Genomic DNA, 19,050 nt, shown 5'->3' on the forward strand with positions numbered 1-19,050 from the left:
TCCAGCATGTCATCATTTGAATTAAAACAACTGTGATGAGGGTTTAGGTTGTAACATATATAGTATATCATGCATATACTATAAACCTATAGTTGCTTTTTTCATTAAGTAATTTAAACAATGCATACTAAGACATAGGAACCGAGTAAATATGATGTCATTATTGGAGAGCTCTTAACTGCTTTGTCTAAAGGTCAAATGCAGAATTACATTAATTTAGTCATGAACCCTTGCACTTTCTCATCTAAACAATGGAATCCCATTTTAATTTCCTTTTGCTTTAAATACAAGCATTTCTGTGAAGGAAGTTGCATATGAATATCTGCACGTCTGCTTTCCTGAAACCTTATGAAAAAGCTGTGTCATATGGTATAATCAGCACTGACTATGCCACATGCATACAGCAGTGGTTTTTGGAAATAATATTTATTTAAAATAGTTCATCCAAAAACATTCAAATTACTAAGTAAAGACTCCAGTGTACAAGCTCAAGCAGTACATAAATAGCTTCATTGTGTTCCAGTTCTTTTAAAGAACAAGCCCTATAGCCATGCATAAGCAAAATTTCTGCTAGCTTTAGCTTGCAGGCAGGAATTTATTCAGTAACTGCCCTGGTATACCTGGGCATTTACATACTGAACCATATATGACTGAAACAAATCATACTTCTTGCTGCTTTTTGAGCATTGCAGGCTATATTCCATTCTGTTTTCATCATTATACTAATGTGAAGAACAGACTTTAAAACAATTTAGGCTAATCACCCGAAAGGCCAAATGGTCCTCTGTGAGTGTGGGTGGGTGGATGAGGACTTTGGCACCATCTTCAAGCAGAGCTTAATGTGGAGCATGGATATGAATTTGCTGAAGAGACTGAAGAGTCTTCTTGTCCTTATATGTGCACTTAACACAGTATCAGTTCCACTTAAAAATAATAAGGAATAAAAGATGAGGAGAATCAAAACTTCTCACCAGCTACCTCCATTTAACCTCTTCTTGGTTTACAGAAGTCAAATCAATATAATCCCTCTGCTATAGCAATGTTTCCCGTGCACCGTGTCAGTGTTGCGTATTCCCTTCCTTATTCACGGACTTTGCTTCTGTTTTCCCTTTCTGGTATCTATATGGGTTTCAAAGATAACCTTGATCTAGGTTACTGCTGCTGTACAATGCATAACAGAACCAGTAACAGGCGGCACCCATTCTTAACTGCTATTGTAAAATATCTCGTTCATTTATGACCTTGATTTATGACACATCTGATGATGTTTTAGAAGTACACAGGGTCACATTTAAAAGGCTGCTGTGCTTCATGCAAGCAGCGTGATCTCTACTATTTGGGTAAGATCAGCAGGGCCCCACAAAGCCCAGTTACCTCCCTGGGGCTTTGTCTGGCTGTGCAACTGCAGGAGACAGCAGAGATGCAGCAACTGGCAGCCTGTACCAGGTAGCATCCATACAACCAAACCTGCTGAGACCCCATAATCTTTTACCAGATGGGACTGAACCAGAATGCCAGGATGCATGGAATAGTCAAGCTATAAGTGAAAACAGTTGGAAATATGGGACTGGTCAGGAGCCAGTACAGACAGCAACAAAGGGCTGGTCAGAACCATAGGTCTTGACTTGGCACTGGGTGGATGATACAAATGGTGAATGGGAAGTGTCAGAAATGCAGTTCTCTGCTTATGTGTCTTGTGTCAGACTGCCTCTGCACGAGAAGGGGAGGGGTCTTCCAAAACATACTCTTAGTTTCTGAGACTCTACTCCCTATCTAGTGAAATCCCTTCTGTCCCTGAAATGTGAGATTTGCCCATAAACATATACATTGAATTCTGTTTGGAGGGATTATTTGTATACGGATGTAAAATGTGAATTTCTTGCATGCATTTGCACTAGTAAATCTTTAGCACTCAACCATTTGCAGAAAGTGAACAAGGAGTAGTCACGAATGCTGTCAAAATCGAATTTGCTTTTAACTTCAAATGAATATTCATGAATAATTTCCTCCACTATTTGCTCACCACTCATATTTAATGATATGGGAAATGAGATGAATAACAAGGTGCTGAAATTTGCTGACAATACACGATTATTTAAGTTAATATAAACCAAGGCACAAAGTAAGGAATTTCAGGAGGAACTAATAAAACCTGAGTGACTGAGTAACAAGATACCAGATTAAGCTCAGTGCAGACAAGTACAAGACAATGAACATTGGAAGAAATCATTTGAACTACTTGTACGTATTGATGGGGCATGAATTAGCTCTAACCTCTCCGAGAGAGATCCAGGGGTTAGGATAGACGAACTGTCCAGCAGCAGCAAGGAAGGAAAAAAGGCTGCAATCCTCTCTTGGGGAAGGGTGAGTCCACATCAGAAGGATCCTTTCGGTCCTACTTCAGCAGGCCTAATTTCACATAGAAGTAGAGACCTCTAGACCTCTATGCAGGGGTGTAACTGAGAAGAAAAATCACTGGATTTATTTATTTATAATTGCTCTCTCTTATTGCGGACTGAATTACACCCAGTTAATCTAAAAGGCAGCTTTGAAAAGACACAGTACAAATAAAAATGCCCAGAGAAAAGGCAAACACGTGAAAAGTGGCCTGAAGGATACAAGTTAAGCAAACAGTTTACTTTCGAAGTCAAAAGAGCGTCAGTGACATACAAAATAATATGCAAATCTGTGATGGGCATAATTTGAGTTTCTTCAAGACATGCCACAGTCCAGCAGCTAGGATTAGAGAACAAACAGAAAGGTTTAGCAATGAATAATTAGGTTTAAATTAAGATGCTAAGCTTTTCATTGAAGCAACTGAAACAAATTGTTGTAGTGGTGGTCTCTAGCAGAGGGTCAAACCAGCATATTGCAGGCTTTAATTTTCAACTGCTTCAACAGGACTTGCCAGAGCTCCACCATCAGTGCAGTAACACTGCAGGAACATGAGCCTGTAGCCGGAAGAATTGTATGAGAAAATGGTTTTACATCACTGTCCCCGGGCAGCAACAAAGTGTGAACTTTTCTGCAACTGCTACCTAGTACTGCTACATAGTACTGGGGTCAAGAGACCCTTTCTGGAGCCAGTCCACATGAACATCATGGCTTGCCAGGTGACCTGGATGCTAGAAAAGCAATCACACAAGTAATTACAGGGATACTCGAGGACCTGTCCCTTCCATTCCTTCTGCTCTTCTCTCTACCAGACCATCTTCGACATCATCTTTGAGTGCAGTGACTTGTGTTCTAAGGGGTGGTGCCAACTTTCCTTCTAACCTTGCAGCTTCCCAGTGAGCTACAATGTTCCCGAAACCTGGAATGAAAGGGATGATATCATAGACAAAAAATATTACAAAATAAGTGGTATCTTGGCCCATGCATCACAGAGAACTTTCTGCCTACAGAAAAAGTCAGTGATGGTAATTGTTTTTAGCATGTTTTGTTTTGACTTATAGCGCTCTTGGTAGTTCATAGGATGTACTCTAAGTCCTAAATGGTCATCCAATATTTTCCTCCTCTGAGTATTATTTTGTTCCCCAGATACAGTCCTCATGCATTTTTCCTTCTGTAAGGGTTCTCATATAGGAAGTGCACAAATTCCTGAGGAGTGACTGAGAGGAAGGAAGAAGCTGGGGGGAGGTGGGGGAGGCAGGAATGGGGGCAAGGGGAAGAGGGCTCTGGCCACACAGAAAGAACACACAGAGCACAAAAGCAGCAGACAGGTAGGGCTACCAGGAGATGTTAACCGAGACATTTGTAACTGTGAGGGGCTCAGGGGATGAAAAAGAGCATCTTCTATCCCAGAATTGTGCATACCTCATCTGACCACAGCCTTCTGAGTCCCTGTGGCCATATCAAGATGGCCACACCTCCTCCTCTGCTCTTTGTGGGCCTGCATCTCTGCAAGGTACAGCCCCAGGGCAGATGGAGGTTCCTGGGAAGTATAGGACCAAATCCCAATATCCTTGCTTAGGATCTATTCACTCCTCAAGAGACACAGAAGTTAATTCAAGAAGGACTGAAATTTATAATAAAGTTTATAATTTAACCTTGTTTGGCAGTCTGTTGCCTGAGGAGTAAAAAGACTTGGTGTATTTATAGGATATTGGCCTGTGTGGAATATTGATCCAAGTGTTGTGAGGGTATACACCTGGACAGGTTGACAGTGACTGTCATTACTTCATGTCTAAGACTGCATGTTAGAATAACTAAAAGAGTCAAAACTCTTATCCCATGTAATGAAACAAAGAAGAGGCACTTGTTGTCTTCTAGGAGCTACTCTGGTTATCTGGTGGTTAACATATTAACACTGCACTGTACGAGCCCTTCACTTCTGTTATAAAATGAGTGTGGATTAAAAGCAACTGGTAATCTGGCATTTCACTTGTGTAAGTATTCATGGGGTTCTCTCTATTGCTCCTGAAGAGATGTGACTATCATTATCACTACCATAGAATGACCAGTCCCAGGAGAACATAAATAGACAAGAAAACCAAATTACTTTATCCCTTTTAGCTGTGAAGATATTTTTACCCAGTCTGTACATCTCTTCTGTATTATAGCAGATGTGGAAATCGAGCCCAGTTTCAGGGTAGTTGATATGGCTTTTAGAAACATTGCATTCACTTTAAATTCCCTCATTTCATGACTTCACCCAAGGTAAAACAAAGAGCAGAAAGAAACTGGGTCTGAACACTGAAATATTCAATTTCTTTCAGATGGACATAGCTGCGCAGCTCTAGGAGGATGTGTGCACGCATATGTTTATGTGTGTTTGTGTGTTTATAGCTTCAGAGTTGCCTAGAGTTGCATCTTCCCAAGAGATATATTCAGACCTGTATGCTTGGATGGAATATGATGTTTGCACACAAAACAATAAGGATTCGTGAGGCACTCAGACAGGAAGGTGAGGTGAACAGTTATAAAGCAGATGCTAAAACTGCTTTTTGGCAGAGTCCTACCTGAGGTAGGATGCTCTGTAATAGGCTAGTCTGTGTTCTAAAAATGTTTTCCCTGGATTATTTTTTATTTGAAAATAATTTTAACCAACCACAGAAATATATTATTTGGAACTGACATTAAGTGCATTTTCAACTGTATCCAGTTTTTATTGACTAGGAACAAACTATAATTGGTCTAGTGACTAGGATAAATGAAACATATCTGAAGTAGCTTTAAAACCATCTAAATTCTTGAAGTGATAGGATTTGGTTTGGAAACAATAAATTAATTTGATATATATATATATAATATAAAAAAAGAAAAAGAAAAAAAAAGAAAAACAACAAGAAAAAACAGCAAGTATCAGAGATAAAGATTTATCCAAGATATTTGGGCATCCTCAATCTGTTTTACATCTCATTTTCTATTCGGCAGAAAACTAGGATATTCAAGTGAACAGTCATTTGCCAAAAATAATGCAAAGGCCAAAAGCAAAGATCAGGATCATCTTTTTATTATTGGTATTAAGTATTCATCAGCCCAGTTCAGTAACAGACACGTATATGTGCTTATGTGATACAGATAAATGTGTGAGTGTGTGCGTGCAAGTGCTTGTGGCTGTTCTGCACATGCTGAGTGGATTAATAGAAGCATACTGTTGATGGGTTAGATACCAGAGGCTGAGGGTGCTGAGTATATGTGGAGCTGAACAGCAAGGAGGCTGAAGATGTATGAACCTTACCTAGAGCTTTCAGGATCTCTCAGTGTGATACACACTCTCACCAACCCCTCTCAAAATGATTCATAGTGGTCTGAAAGTGGGGTCAGCAACCTACGGCAGATACATTTGTAAGATGCCCATCAGATGACAGCTTTTGGCTCTTGCTAGGTATCCAGTGGCATACATACTTAACATGTAATTTGAGAAAGAAATATACTTCCTGATATAACACACTTGTTTATCCCCATTATAATATAAAACTGTAAATGTGGTGAGACTCTAAGGTATATGCCCAGCTAAGCAGTCCAAATTTGATCACACCAAAGGCATAAATCTGTCTTTAATGCAGTAGATTGTGCTTATGTTCATTTGAAGGAAATAATACAATACTAGCTTTGTTCAGTTTTTGCTCTTTTGTTGATACTATAGGCAGCTTCAGTAATAAAAGCAGTTGCTCTATCTTTATCTTTTGAAAGCTCCTAGGACTAAGTTCTTGGAAGTGTTAACTTCCCTTCCTCATCAGCTGTGGGTGTTAGTTCCATAGCATTGTCTGCACAATCAGCATCCCAGTTACCTTTAAAATCATTGAGAATACGTTTCTTCAGGATACAAAGCTAGCAAAATATCCAGTAATTTCTATGAGTAGGCTGATGTCTTCCTACCAGTTCACCAGTAAATACCCAAATTGAGAAATCTACAATCAGACATAAGATATTGTAATCAAAATGATCAGTAACCAAAAACGTGTGATTTGAAGTCAAGCATGTTAATGTGTGTATATTCACTTATTTATGCCCTCCTAACTCAGTCTTGCAAAGACCAATGGGCCCATTTATAAAACAAACTGCACATTTAAGTATAGGATCGGGGGTCTGTTTCCACTCTGTAATAATGGAAAGGCGTTTTTTTTTTTTGGAGTGTTTCCACAAACCATTTATTTTTAATGCCTCTTTATTTTAAAGCAAACAGGGATGGATTCTTCTGTACTGATGTTCAACATTCTTGTACACATTTCATTTAGTTTTGACATATTCTTCAGTCTTCCAGGAATATGCATGTTTGTGCATGTTCCTCCTCCTTGCCTGTAAAGACAGACACCCATCAATACTTCAGTTCTGTGACACCTCAATATTTTTTTCTCAGCATATTTTGAAAAGTTTGACAGCACAAATTTGAAAGTGTCTGCTTTCTTATGTGTTCACCTGCTTGTTTAACTCCTTATCCCTATATGCCAATAGATAATATCAGTAAATCCTCCTGGTTTAATCTCCAAAATGTCTCAGAAATCTCCCCTTTCCTCTTCATTCTCCTCATAAAATCTTTGTCAAGTCCATCCTTCTCCACATCCATGCCTACTGCGACCTTGCTGTCTTCAGCCTCTAACTGACACTCACATTAGCCAGTTTTTAAAGTAGTCTCATGCAAAAGTAATCCACTGCTCCCAGTATTGAGATCTCATTAAGATATTCCTAAATCCCCCTTCTTTACTGTCTCCCTATTGCCTTCCAAATCTGATCAAAGCTCCTTTTATCACCCAGAGTTCCTCTTGACCTAACCTTCTTTGTTGTGTCCTTCTTATGCTGTTCTTCCTCATCTTTCTTCTTTACTTGCTTCCTCCTCACCCATTGCCAGTTATAATGTAAACTGTTTGCCAATTAGACCTGTGCACCTTCTTTCACTTTGTCCACTGTATCTGACAGTAGAGTTATTCAGCAATGCTGTTGCAGGTGGAAAGGGTCCTGACAAAAGGTTTATGCCTTGGACTATCAAAAAAGCAAGTTAGCATATACTTTTCTTGTAAAAATTAAAGACGTTTGCCTTCTTATAGTGAGGTTTTGGTTTTGTCTGTCATCCACAATTTCTCCCATATGCCTAGGCCTTGAATCAGAATATGGATTAAAATTCTTACTATAAATTTACCAACACTATGATTCAAGAAACTGCTTCCCAACCTGTCTCTCTGAACACCCCTTGCAGAAAGCTGCTGTCCAGGTGGAACTGAAACATTCATCTCTGACTTTCCAAAAATGTGTTTTCAACGCTTAAGATCTGAATTTTAGGTTGTAACTTATTGCTGTCTGTCTTACTCTTAAACATCTATTAGCTTGATTTGGGGGAGTAAAAAGACACAGGGCAAATAGATGTAATTTCTGTATTACAGGCTTTCCACACCAAGCCTTTATGAGTCAACTGCAATTTGGCACCAGGATCTGCAAGTTAGTGCAGACAAGCCAAGCTCTCGATACAGCGCATGTCAGCATGAAGGACAGGACATGCAGATCAAAGCTCCTGTCGGTTCATCTGACTTTCTGTTCCTCTGTGTCTCTGCGCATTACATTATGGGAAAGCCTAACAAGCTCCTTCCTTTCTTCCCCTTTAAGTCCTCCCCCCAACACACAAAGTCAAACAAGAGAAAAACAGCCTTCCTACACCTGGACCCTTTGTTCATTATTCTGTGGTTCATCGAAAATTAACATCCGGTTACTGGAGCTTCCTCTCTCTTTGCCAAGGTGCTGCATAAGTACTTTGTGCCAGCCAGACACCTACGTGCTGTTTCTACATGCCTCACTTCTCCCTGGCCTGAGCAGATGTTAACCCATTCAACTCTAGCCAGCAACAATAATGAGGACGCGGGAAAATAATAGTGAGCAAACAATTCATAACAGAGCTGGAAAAAAATGTTGCCACATCCACATCCATGAATATTTTTTATAAGCAAGCTGATGCCTCCCCATCTGCTCCCTACGAAAATCTCAACTTGAAAAATTCATAGTCAGATGTGAGGTATTTTAGCCACAATGATGTTCTACAGTCTCATCCGTTTTGTTTACTTAGAGAGATTCTCCAGTCTTCCAGGAGCATGCCTGTTTGTTCGTCTCCCTTTGCTTTCATCTATGAAGACTGACATACATCAATTCTAAAGTTTAACAGTGTTTCAGTGCATGAGTTATCATCCCCAGGAAGCTGGGAAATGATGGCATGCACATCATCCAAAACTACATTAAATATTGCCATGTCCGTGGATAATATAAGCATATGCTAAAGTATCATTGATTAGGATGCTATAATGAGGAAACAATTGCTTTCATGTTTAGCAAAAAGACATGCCAAATGCTTTACCAAATTTGTTATATTTTTATACAACACCCCGCTCCAGTCCCACGAATCTGCAGAAACTTTGTCTCCCTCGGCTCCTGAGATTCCCAGCCATACAGTTGCTTTCCTGCCTCTTTCCTCCCTGCCTATATGTCTTTGTTTTCCTCACAAAGCAGAGTTCAGTGGATTTCCTGTACCTCCTTACAGGCCATTACCCTTAAAGCAACATTTCTTGGCTGCAGAAAGGATCTATCTCAGAACTGAAGAAAGCTCTAGGAAAATCACAGTCAGGCAGGATTGCCTCAAAAAAAAAAAATGGGTCTTGGGGCTCACGTATACTCAGCTCACCAGGAAAAGGTGGAAGGAAGCATGTAGCCCATTACCTCTGAGCTCGTAAACCCTGGCTAGTTACCAATCTCTTCCACATCTTCCTCACCCTCCCTGATTTGTTTCACCATCCTTCTACTGCTCCTTCACTCCTTCTGCCAGGAGGCTGCCGCTCACCCCTTCCTTCCTCTTCCTCCCTCTATCCTGAGCACTCTCCCAAGCACTTCCTCTAACCCGTGCTCATCTAACCCACTCACTCCTGCATCTTTTCTGATACCTCCTGTGAGACCCAGGCTGCTGCTTCTTTTACTTTCTCATTTACTCCCTTCTCATTTATTCCCTACTGGTCAGAACACGAGGTCCTCAGCCCCTCCCAGCCCTCCATGCCCTGCTTGTGAGTCTTAGGATCTTTTGGGAACGTGAAGCTCGGGATAAAGGGCAGTGTCAGGTCAGCACCTGCACCAGGACATCATTTTCCTAATAGGCATGTGTGCATATTTTGCACATGGTCGTACATTTTAAGGCAGGGAGTTTTTTTCTGTGACACAGGGGCTCTGCACCAGGCACCACGCAGCAACAGCATCACCAATGAAACTGCTTCCATTCCTAGGTAGGTGAAATCTCCTTCCCAGGGGAGCGAGTGGCAAGTGGGAAGGGAGTGGGGTCTGGCAGGACAACCTATGGGAACAACTGTGCTGGGGCTGGAGAGAAACGAGTGTGCTGGAGGTAATGGAAGGCTGCTTGTACAAGGACTCAAGGTCCGCAGAGCTGTGACTTGTGCTGGTTGCTACAGGCTTCAGCAATCCCACTGTTATGGTTGTCCCAAAACCAAATCCCACAAATGCCAGTCTTTGTCTCATTGTTGGTTTTATCCTGTAAAAACAGAAATATTGTGGGTTTCAGTGTTTTTTGTTTGGCTGGTTTGTTGGTTTTGGTTTTGTCTTAAATCCCTCTCTCTCTCTCTGCTTGTGAGATTTTTAGATTTCACTTGTCATGAACACTAAAATGGCAACAGAATCCTACAGGTTTCTGTTTTAATCTCTGATAGATGGTCTCCTCTCTCAAAAACAGAGAAGATGAAACTTGGTGATACATAAATTGATTTGGATTATATATAGTTGTTAAAAAAATGTGTGTGACTTTTAATCTTTTGAATTTTTCATGAAATTTTAATTTATTCAAGAAAACAACACCTCAATGAGATTTCCTGAAGCAATGAAACCTATAATTGTAACACTAGGCTAGCAAATATCCAAAATAATATTTGGGTAGGGAAAAGCAGAACTGCAGGGGAAGACAGCATCTAAAAGGGGCTTCATGTTCTGCAACTTTCATTATGTCTAGCTAACCATTTATAAAGAGCAAATTCAGAAACTTACTTTCCCTTCTGAGTTAACTGCCTCATTTCTAACCCATTATGGGGTGTGTATAATTATTCAATGAGCTGTTAGTTTTCTGACAGGGAGAGGTTCCTTTCTTTTCTTTGTGTTGGAAACTATATGCATTCATACAATGGGAAAGTAGTTATATCATGTGGGAATTGTTCAGTGGATAGAAAAAAGAAGGCAGTACTTTTATAACATGGAAATGGTATTTTAAGAGATTACTTTTAAGTAATTTGGAGATGTTTTTAAACCCTAATGCCACAATGTTTTAAACACTATGACATGTCAATTTAATCTCTCAGACCATGCATGTGTGTTAGCTACGTATGTATGGAAGTGCTTATAAAAATAAAAATAAAATGATCTTGGGAACCCTCTGTGATAATTTTCACTTGATATGTGTAGGGCAGTTTGTCTTACACTCCATATATAATTCAGAGTGCAAATAAATGTCTGTGCTTTACTGGAAAGTACTAGAGAGATTTGAAAGCCTTTCAAACATTTTCCTCAAATCACTGAGTAACTTCTACATTGTTTACCAATTTTATACTAGTTGAACATATACGCAGGTTCTTATTCTCCAACGTCTGCTGTTGCTAGCTCCTGAGTATTTTCACTAGAGTCCACTGCTGTTGATGGCCACAGCCCCACCCTGAAACACAGCTGACTCTGTGATGATATTAAGTTTATAGAAATATCCGAATCTCATGGAAACCTTTTGCCCAGATTTGATTTTAGAGGTCAGTATGAAGCTTTTAAATAAAGAAACAAATATGGCTTTCCTTTGTTCCAGTTCTGGTTTCCAGTCTGCTGGACTATGGCTACACTACTGCAAGCTGCAACATGACATGCCACAAAGATGCACGTTGTGAAGTTCAGGGTGGGACACAAGGCTGCTATTGTGCCCAAGGATATACGGGAAATGGCATAACCTTCTGTTACGGTAAACAGATTTTACCTATATGTATTTCTGTGATGTGCTTGCTTGAAAAGAATACTCAAGAGCCCATTAACTGAAGGATTAAACTTCATGGTACAACACCTTATGCTAGCATGCTGTCAATGCCAAAAATTAAGGTCTTGGCAGTTTCTGAGAAATTCTACAGCTCAGCCTCAAGCTACTATTTTAATATAGCATACCATGCATCTCAGTTGTATATGACCTGTTTTCCAGCTTAATTCTTGGTGCATTACAGTTCCATAGAGATGCTGATGTATCTTCTCTGATTTAGCTTCAGCAATTGCCCTTGTGACTTCAGACTTCTAAAGCTTGGGGTTGACACAACTGCTACTTTATAACCCGTACATTTCATCCATATACGCACAGTGGTAGCTCACTCTTCCCAGCCGCTAATCATGATAAAAAGCTACCATTCCTGAGCTATGCTAGAAGACTGAGGAGGTGTGTGCACCATGGGGAAATGCCCACATGTGAAGCCAATATTCATTTTTCCACTTCAGCTGCTAGCAAGGTAAAAGTGCCAGAAATCCTGCAGAGGGGTCTGCTTCTGGATGTGTTTGTCTTCCATCCAAAGAAAATTATATTTTCCCCTCCTTCATTTTTGAGTTGTCCTCTATTATGTGTAGCTCTAATACTTATTTCCACTGCTAAATGAATATTGTCAGTTTTTAGTGTCCTGAGAAACAGTTATGAATATTAACCAGCCATTTAGTCAGTTTTTGTGTTTCATGCATCTTGGGAAATTAAGCAGTAACGGGCACTTCAGTTTAGTATAAGCAGAGACAAGCTGCCCACCTTTAGTTTGTTTTTTTATGGATCATTCACTATGGTATATTTGGAAGCATGCTTATTGGAAAACTTAGAATGCAAAGACATCCTCATAAGAAAGCTGACTATCCTTTTATAAGCTTGGAATGCTTAGACAGAAGTTTTGCAGTCTAAAATAATAAACAATAAGGAATCACAAAAATTGTAGAATAATTTAGTCTGAAAGAGACCTCTGGAAGTCATCTGGTCCAGCTCCCACTCAGAACAGGACCAATTTGGGGTTTCTTGGGGCTTCAGACAAGTTTTGAGCGTCTCCACACGTCCCTGGGCTGGCTATTCTACTGCCTGACTACCATAACTTTGAAAACTTTTTACCGATATCTAGCTGGGGTTTTTCTTGTTGTAACTTATGCTCTCAAGTGCACTCATCCCTTACTAAATTTCCAAGAATAGCCTAGCTTCATCTTCTCTATGAACCCCGTGACCTCCCCCATTAGGTACATGTAGATGGCAATAAGATTTCCCCTTTGCCTGTTCTTAAGTCTGAACAAACTCTGTTTTCCTAGCTGCTTCTTTGCATCAAGTGCCATGTAGTCAATAAATATATTTCTTTAACATAATGCTAAACTTGCCATAAATATAGGTCAGTCTTGTATACACCACATTGTCAGTAATTTTCTAGAAAGTTGTGATTATGAATCATTAACTAAATTTACAATAAACATAACTGTTGTCCCTCACTGATGTTATTAAATCCATAAATTATATATGTCAGGTATGGCATTCTTAAATCTACACATGTAAGGATGTATTTATCTTGCCTTCCATGTTATTTGTTCTCATGCAGTATCTTTTTCTTACTTTCATTTTCTCTTTTATTTTCTCGGGGAAATATATATTAAAAATCAGAAGGACACTTATTGGTCGTTTAAACAAAATTCAGTACAGTGAAATAGAAGTGTCAGTCACTCACAAAACTTGTAAATCATCTAATTGTTTATTAAAAATAGTACTAAATGTTTGGAAACTTAATCTTTTGATCAAAATTTCCAATATCAGTCCAGGCAAACCAGCTACTAGATTTGTATGTGCTGCTTTGCAGTTAAGTGGCAATGGTTTGAAGCAAGCCTCAGGTCAGGAGACCAACATTTTCTCTGGTAAAATAGCTCAACAACCACCAAAGTCACTTACCCTCAAGCTAAGTAGCAAAGCTTGTATCAGAAAAGTATGGCTGTTGTCCCTGAAAGAGAGCCTACATTTCTCTAGGGCAGCATATTATACAGTGCGTTATTAATATTGTGCAGTAGTCCTCTAATAGCATAAACAAGTAAGCTGAATTTTAATTGGGTAGGCTCTAAAAATGATTAGAAATATAGGCTAAACCCTATCATAAACAGTTTAAAGCTATGAAAATGTAAAGCAAAGCCTCAGTCATTTAATGATGTATTAGATCTTGCTGTTCTGTATGGGGAATGCTGCAGGTGTATCTGCTATTCTACAGATAGCCACCCATTTTTCTTCAGTTAATAATCTTAGGCTTTTACAATGATAGTCCATTCACCTTCAAAGGAGATCATCAATTACGTGCTAACACAGGCATTTTCTAAAGAGTATATATGGTACGTTATGTTTGCATGTTTGCCCTTTTTGTTATTTAGATGAGTTGTGAGAATCATAATTACTGTCATCAACATTAATAATTCTGCATAGTGCAGAACCATCTTCAGTGCATTTACCTGGTAGGCAGTTAAACTGCAGCAGTGGTTGTTCTGAGGTTTTCTTCTAAAACCAGCAACTCAAATTCTTTCTACTTGTAAAAATGTTGAACAAGAAAAACATACTTGTTTTCAGTTTAGTTCTATTAAGCTTATATAGCTGGAAAAGTGTCCCTTTTTATTTATAGAGACATTCTCAATGTATTTAAAGGATTCACAATTTTTTCTCTACTTTCACTTGCTTGTAACACCTCTTAAATACTTGTAAAAGTTATTTCTTTGCTAGCTCTGTCTTTTCAATGTGATACACTTAGACATTTTCCCTTGTGTTTACTGTGCTGCAAAAGGCAATAATGCCCTGTTACATTTATTTTCTAGCACCATTGTTGATGAATCATGAATCACTGATGTCAGCATACCTTAGGAATGGGGTTTGTTAGTTTTTACTTTGCTCCCTTTGCCAGCTGGCTAAGTGACTGTAGAGAGCTCAAGATTATTGGATTTGCTGTGTATAGATAAAGACATATAGATACGAATTTAATTTCCTGGTGTCAAAGTCATGGCTTTTAAAATAATTATCCTCTTACAATCTTTCCCACAAGATTTTAACCACTTTAAATTAGGTCATGTTTTGGACTTTCCAAAGGCATATTTTGGCCAATCTAACAAAAAGCTAATCCTTTTCATAATCTCATTGTCTTCACTAAGAATATGTGCAGGAATGCACATAGTAAGGAGAATAACTGATTGTAGGATCTGGGCTCTGTTATATATTGGAATTATAACTTGCATAGCCATAAATTCCTTCTGTAGAATATCTTCTAGAAAAAGATAAATGAGTCACCTTGTCAAGCTTTACACCTCTGAGGTATGAAATAATATCCCATTCTTCTTTTGTATTTATATTTCTTGTTTTATGTAATATAAAATGAGAGAGAATGGCCTCTGAAAACTGTTTTCTTTTTAGGACTCTTTTTGGGCAGATGTGTACTCTGAATGTAATGTATGAGGCTTTAGCTTCGCACTATCATACATGCAAATGAAGTTTCATAGCTAAAGCTCTTGGCAAAAAAAAAAAAAAAAGTATATATATGTATATATACAAATAAGACTGATTTATAGTTAACTTCTTTTTGTGGAAAAAAAAAAAAGGCCATGGATTTTGTACAGACAAACAGCATATATTTTCCACTTTTGTAATCTATTTCTTCATGTGAAAAATCAGCCATATAAATTATGTGTTGCTCATAATCCCAGCTTTCTTCTAAAAAAAAAAAAAAAAGGGAAAAAAACAAAATTTCAGATCCTTTAGAGAAGATTGGGGTGGAAGTAAGACTTCAAAGAAGCTAATATTTTATTTTTAAAACAGAGGGGAAAATGGGTTGGCATCACTGATGCTTTCCCAAGCAGCATTGCTATTTCAATACTGGCTGCTTCTTGATTGCTGACTGCCAATTTGCTGCTTTGCTGGCACACTGCAGGAAATTAAAGTAAACAGTGTGATCACAGTGTTTACTTTAACTTTGTAAAATACGGAAGGAAAATGAAGCAGTGTTGTTTGTTCCAGGAGGGTAGGCAGGCAAGCAGGAAAAGCCTGAACAAAATATCCCTCCCAGATATCCCTGCACAATATTCCCTTATAAATGTCACTTGCAAATTATACTGCAAAAATTAATCAGTCTTGCTTGTAAAATAGTTACAGTTCTTCCAGAAATAGCGAGCAGGGACTTACGCTATCAGGGCGACTTTGCACTGTAACAGGACGCTGACTTTCTTTCTGAAGTGCAATGCAGTAGGATTTATCATTTTCCAGAGGCAAAAAATACATCAGTGAAAAGTGGTATTTTATATCAAAATATGGAATCCCTCTGAGGACACAGAGCAATTTATGTAAACTCAGCTGAATCAAAATGAAATCCTACTCAAAATCTGAACATAAACATATTTTCTTGTTTTAGTGAGGGTCATACTACCAACTCTCTGGCTTTTGCCAGCTCTTAGAAGGAGCTTTCCTGTGAGACTCCTATCTTCTTGCTCTAAGGTGATGTTGATGTGTCCCACAATCAACTTCTATTGTATTCACTGAATTTGTTTTGATTCACCAGTGTCACCATTGCCATTCTATAGCACTCAATAGGTCTCTAGTTTTATGGAAACTATATAGAGTTTGGAAATTTTACCTTTCAAATTAATTTGACCCTGTCAAAAACACTGTATACAATCATTTCATTATATTTAGAAGCGTCTTTCGGTAGCTGATGATCTGATCCAAATGCTGGTTCACCAGAGATTTTTCTGTTGTTACCAGCAGGCATACATCACTGGATGTCACTTCTGTGTTTACCAAATAGTCTGAAATCACTGATACGGAAGATCCAACCCACACACTTCCTAAATTCATTTCACTGCTATCAGTTACCACAAGCTATAAAAAGGCAAATTGCAGCTGCTCTAGCATAACACAGCAGGAGAGAAATATGCCTTAGCCAAACACAAATAATGGGGCTCAACACAGTGGGTGACAGCTTGGAAAACTTGGGATATGCTACACCGGAAGGCAAAGCAGACCTCTGATTCCAAGCCTTTTTTATACATTCCTCATAGCCTCTGGGCTTGTCTCTCACTTTTCATTACCCTTTCTCCTTTTTGCCCCTCTGTCTTCTAGTCTCTGCTGTTCTACATCCAAATTCTGCCATATCTTTTCCAGTTTCAGGGTGGTGCCTGGTAAAACCAGAGTTTGGGCTGTATGAAAGGGCAGAAGTCATCTTCATATTCAGAATTCATACTCTGTGTTTAGGTGTCTGACTTTTTTGGTGGTCCCAAGAACTGTTACGAGGCCACACCCTGTTTGTCGTATATGTAGTTATTATATTTTTAATTAAGTCCATGCATTCAGTGTTTCTCTTTGGGAAACAATAAGTTTTCTTCTTATCTACATCTGCATTGGTCATAACACAGCTGAATGTTTTTCACCTTTTCCTGAAACACACAGACTGACTGCTGAGCTGTACGATGTTACCCAGCTGAGGTATCTTGCTCAACATTCATTATTAAACCTGTAGGCAGATTATGAAATAGGAAAACCTGGGCAAATTAGCCTGGAGGATTTTGTATTCTCTACCCTGTGCATAATGGTCTACTTGCCTGGGAACAGTTGGACTTGCTAGGTTAATGGTTGGACTTGATGATCTTGGAGGTCTTTTCCAACCTAAGTCATTCTGTGACTCTAAGTTAGCATAGCAGGTTCCTGGCCATTTGGGGACCTACAGCTTTGGTGGCACTTCTTGTCTTGTGGATCCTTTCTTTGTGTAAGACTTTTGGCTGTTCATGCACAAGAAGTTACACTTTTGTGTGATTTTGGGAAGGGTTTGATAGCTGCGGTGTGTGTAGGTTGCTGGGGACTAACCAGCAGTTGCATGATTGCCTTCCAGTTGCAAAGGACTGAGATATGTTTATCTTCCTTAAAATAGCCATACTCTTTGCTAAAAATGTTAATCAAAACAGTATTTGTACAGTTTACTTTTTATAACTAACTGAAATTGCTTATTGTAACAAGCTACTATTGAAAGTATATTTTATATGAAGCTTTTAAGAGTAGATCAGGAGTTTGAAAGGGAAGGGGGCATTACAACAGTGGCTGGCTATGCATAAGAACATCAGTCAGATGGAAAGCAATGCAGGATATTTGAAGTAACAAAATGTTCATGCTGAATAAGACACAGTGGAGGCTGTCCTACTCCAATTGTCTTACCTCTTTAAATGGTTGAGTCCAAAAAACGTCCGTAAACATTTTATGCATTCAAAGTGCCAAATCCAGTTAGCTCACTTGTATGAAAAAATATCTTACAGTTTTTCACTTGAAGAGAGTGAGATCTATGAAGAGAGAGAGATCTATGAGATAGAGAGAAATCTTCAGAGGGATAGCCCTGCTTCCTACTGGCAGAAAATACTGTTTTCCTGGGCCAGAGATAGAGCCCACTATAATCACTTTTAAAATTGACTCTGACTTTAATAAGGCTTGGACCAAGCCCATGTTAGACTTGTAACATTCACAGATCAGAAAAAAAAGAAAAAAAAAAAAGCTTTCCATGTTTTTTGTTTACATTTTTTTTGAAATGCTACTTTGAGCATGACTAAAACATAGTAATGGATTACTAAACTAAACTTCCTCTTGTTATATCTTTAATCATATCCAGTCTCTCTTTTAAATTAGTCCTGTTTGCATCTAAAAAGTTTTTTAAATGTGTGTACATGATGTGGTAGTAGAAAAAGAGTTAGTTGTCTCTCTCAAAAATGTACCCAAACTTTCAAGCTGATCAGCTGCACATGGATAGTTTCTTATTTGTTTAATTCAAAATGCATTTTAACTCTTGCCAAATAATGCTGACTTCCTTTCTTGAGAAAATAGTTTTTTCATCCTGATTTATGGTCCAAGGAATCAATCAATATGGTCCATGTTTAGAGGATGTGGGAAAAATTCATTTAAAGAACTTAAAACTTATAATCTCAAAGTCTGCTCACTTTGTGCCTACCAGAGACATAACTGACTTTCTGTGTCTCTAGCACATACAATGCTACAATCCAAAAATAACCAGCAATAACAATACATTCTTCTAACTTGCTGGTCCAAAGTAAAGGGATGGTAGATATTTCCAGAACTTTTGGATATACATACATGTATATGACATGTACACAAATGTATACACACCAATCTATGTATATGTGAATAAAAAACACATGGTAGAGCTCACTACACCTATCGGATTCTGCATCTGCCTTTGAGGCTATGAATTTAGTGTAAGTCACCTAACAAAGTATCATAAAGAATTACACACCTAAGAGAGAATGATGCCATCTTTGTGTAGCTACATTGATTTTTATATAATATCCCACCAACCTGGCATACTCATTTGTCTCTGTTCAATAAATCATAGAGTTTAATAATGGAAAAGTGTTCTCCATAGGATTGTTGTTGCTTTCCAACCCCCCCCTTCCAACATAAACTGGCCAGGAGTGGTGAAGTTGTCTGTAACCTCATTTGAAATTTATAATTTATCTAGGATGATATGCTGGTGCACAATTTTTCTGTGTATGACTGTGAAAAATTGCCGACTGAGCTGTTGGCAGACAGAATAT

At 38.6% G+C, this 19,050-nt stretch overlaps 1 protein-coding gene across 1 annotated transcript in view; it reads left to right on the forward strand.

Moving 5' to 3' along the window:
* The window catches only part of ADGRL4 (adhesion G protein-coupled receptor L4), an 87,757-nt gene that overhangs the window by 5,827 nt on the left and 62,880 nt on the right, over positions 1–19,050 (forward strand). Inside the window, exons 2-3 of the mRNA XM_035537715.1 lie at positions 9,635–9,695; positions 11,264–11,413. Coding sequence (XP_035393608.1) covers positions 9,674–9,695; positions 11,264–11,413 — 172 coding nt within the window. The 5' untranslated portion in view covers positions 9,635–9,673. The remainder of the gene's footprint in view (positions 1–9,634; positions 9,696–11,263; positions 11,414–19,050) is intronic.

This window comes from Cygnus atratus, chromosome 8 (assembly GCF_013377495.2).
Source record: "Cygnus atratus isolate AKBS03 ecotype Queensland, Australia chromosome 8, CAtr_DNAZoo_HiC_assembly, whole genome shotgun sequence".
Classification (NCBI taxonomy): domain Eukaryota; kingdom Metazoa; phylum Chordata; class Aves; order Anseriformes; family Anatidae; genus Cygnus; species Cygnus atratus.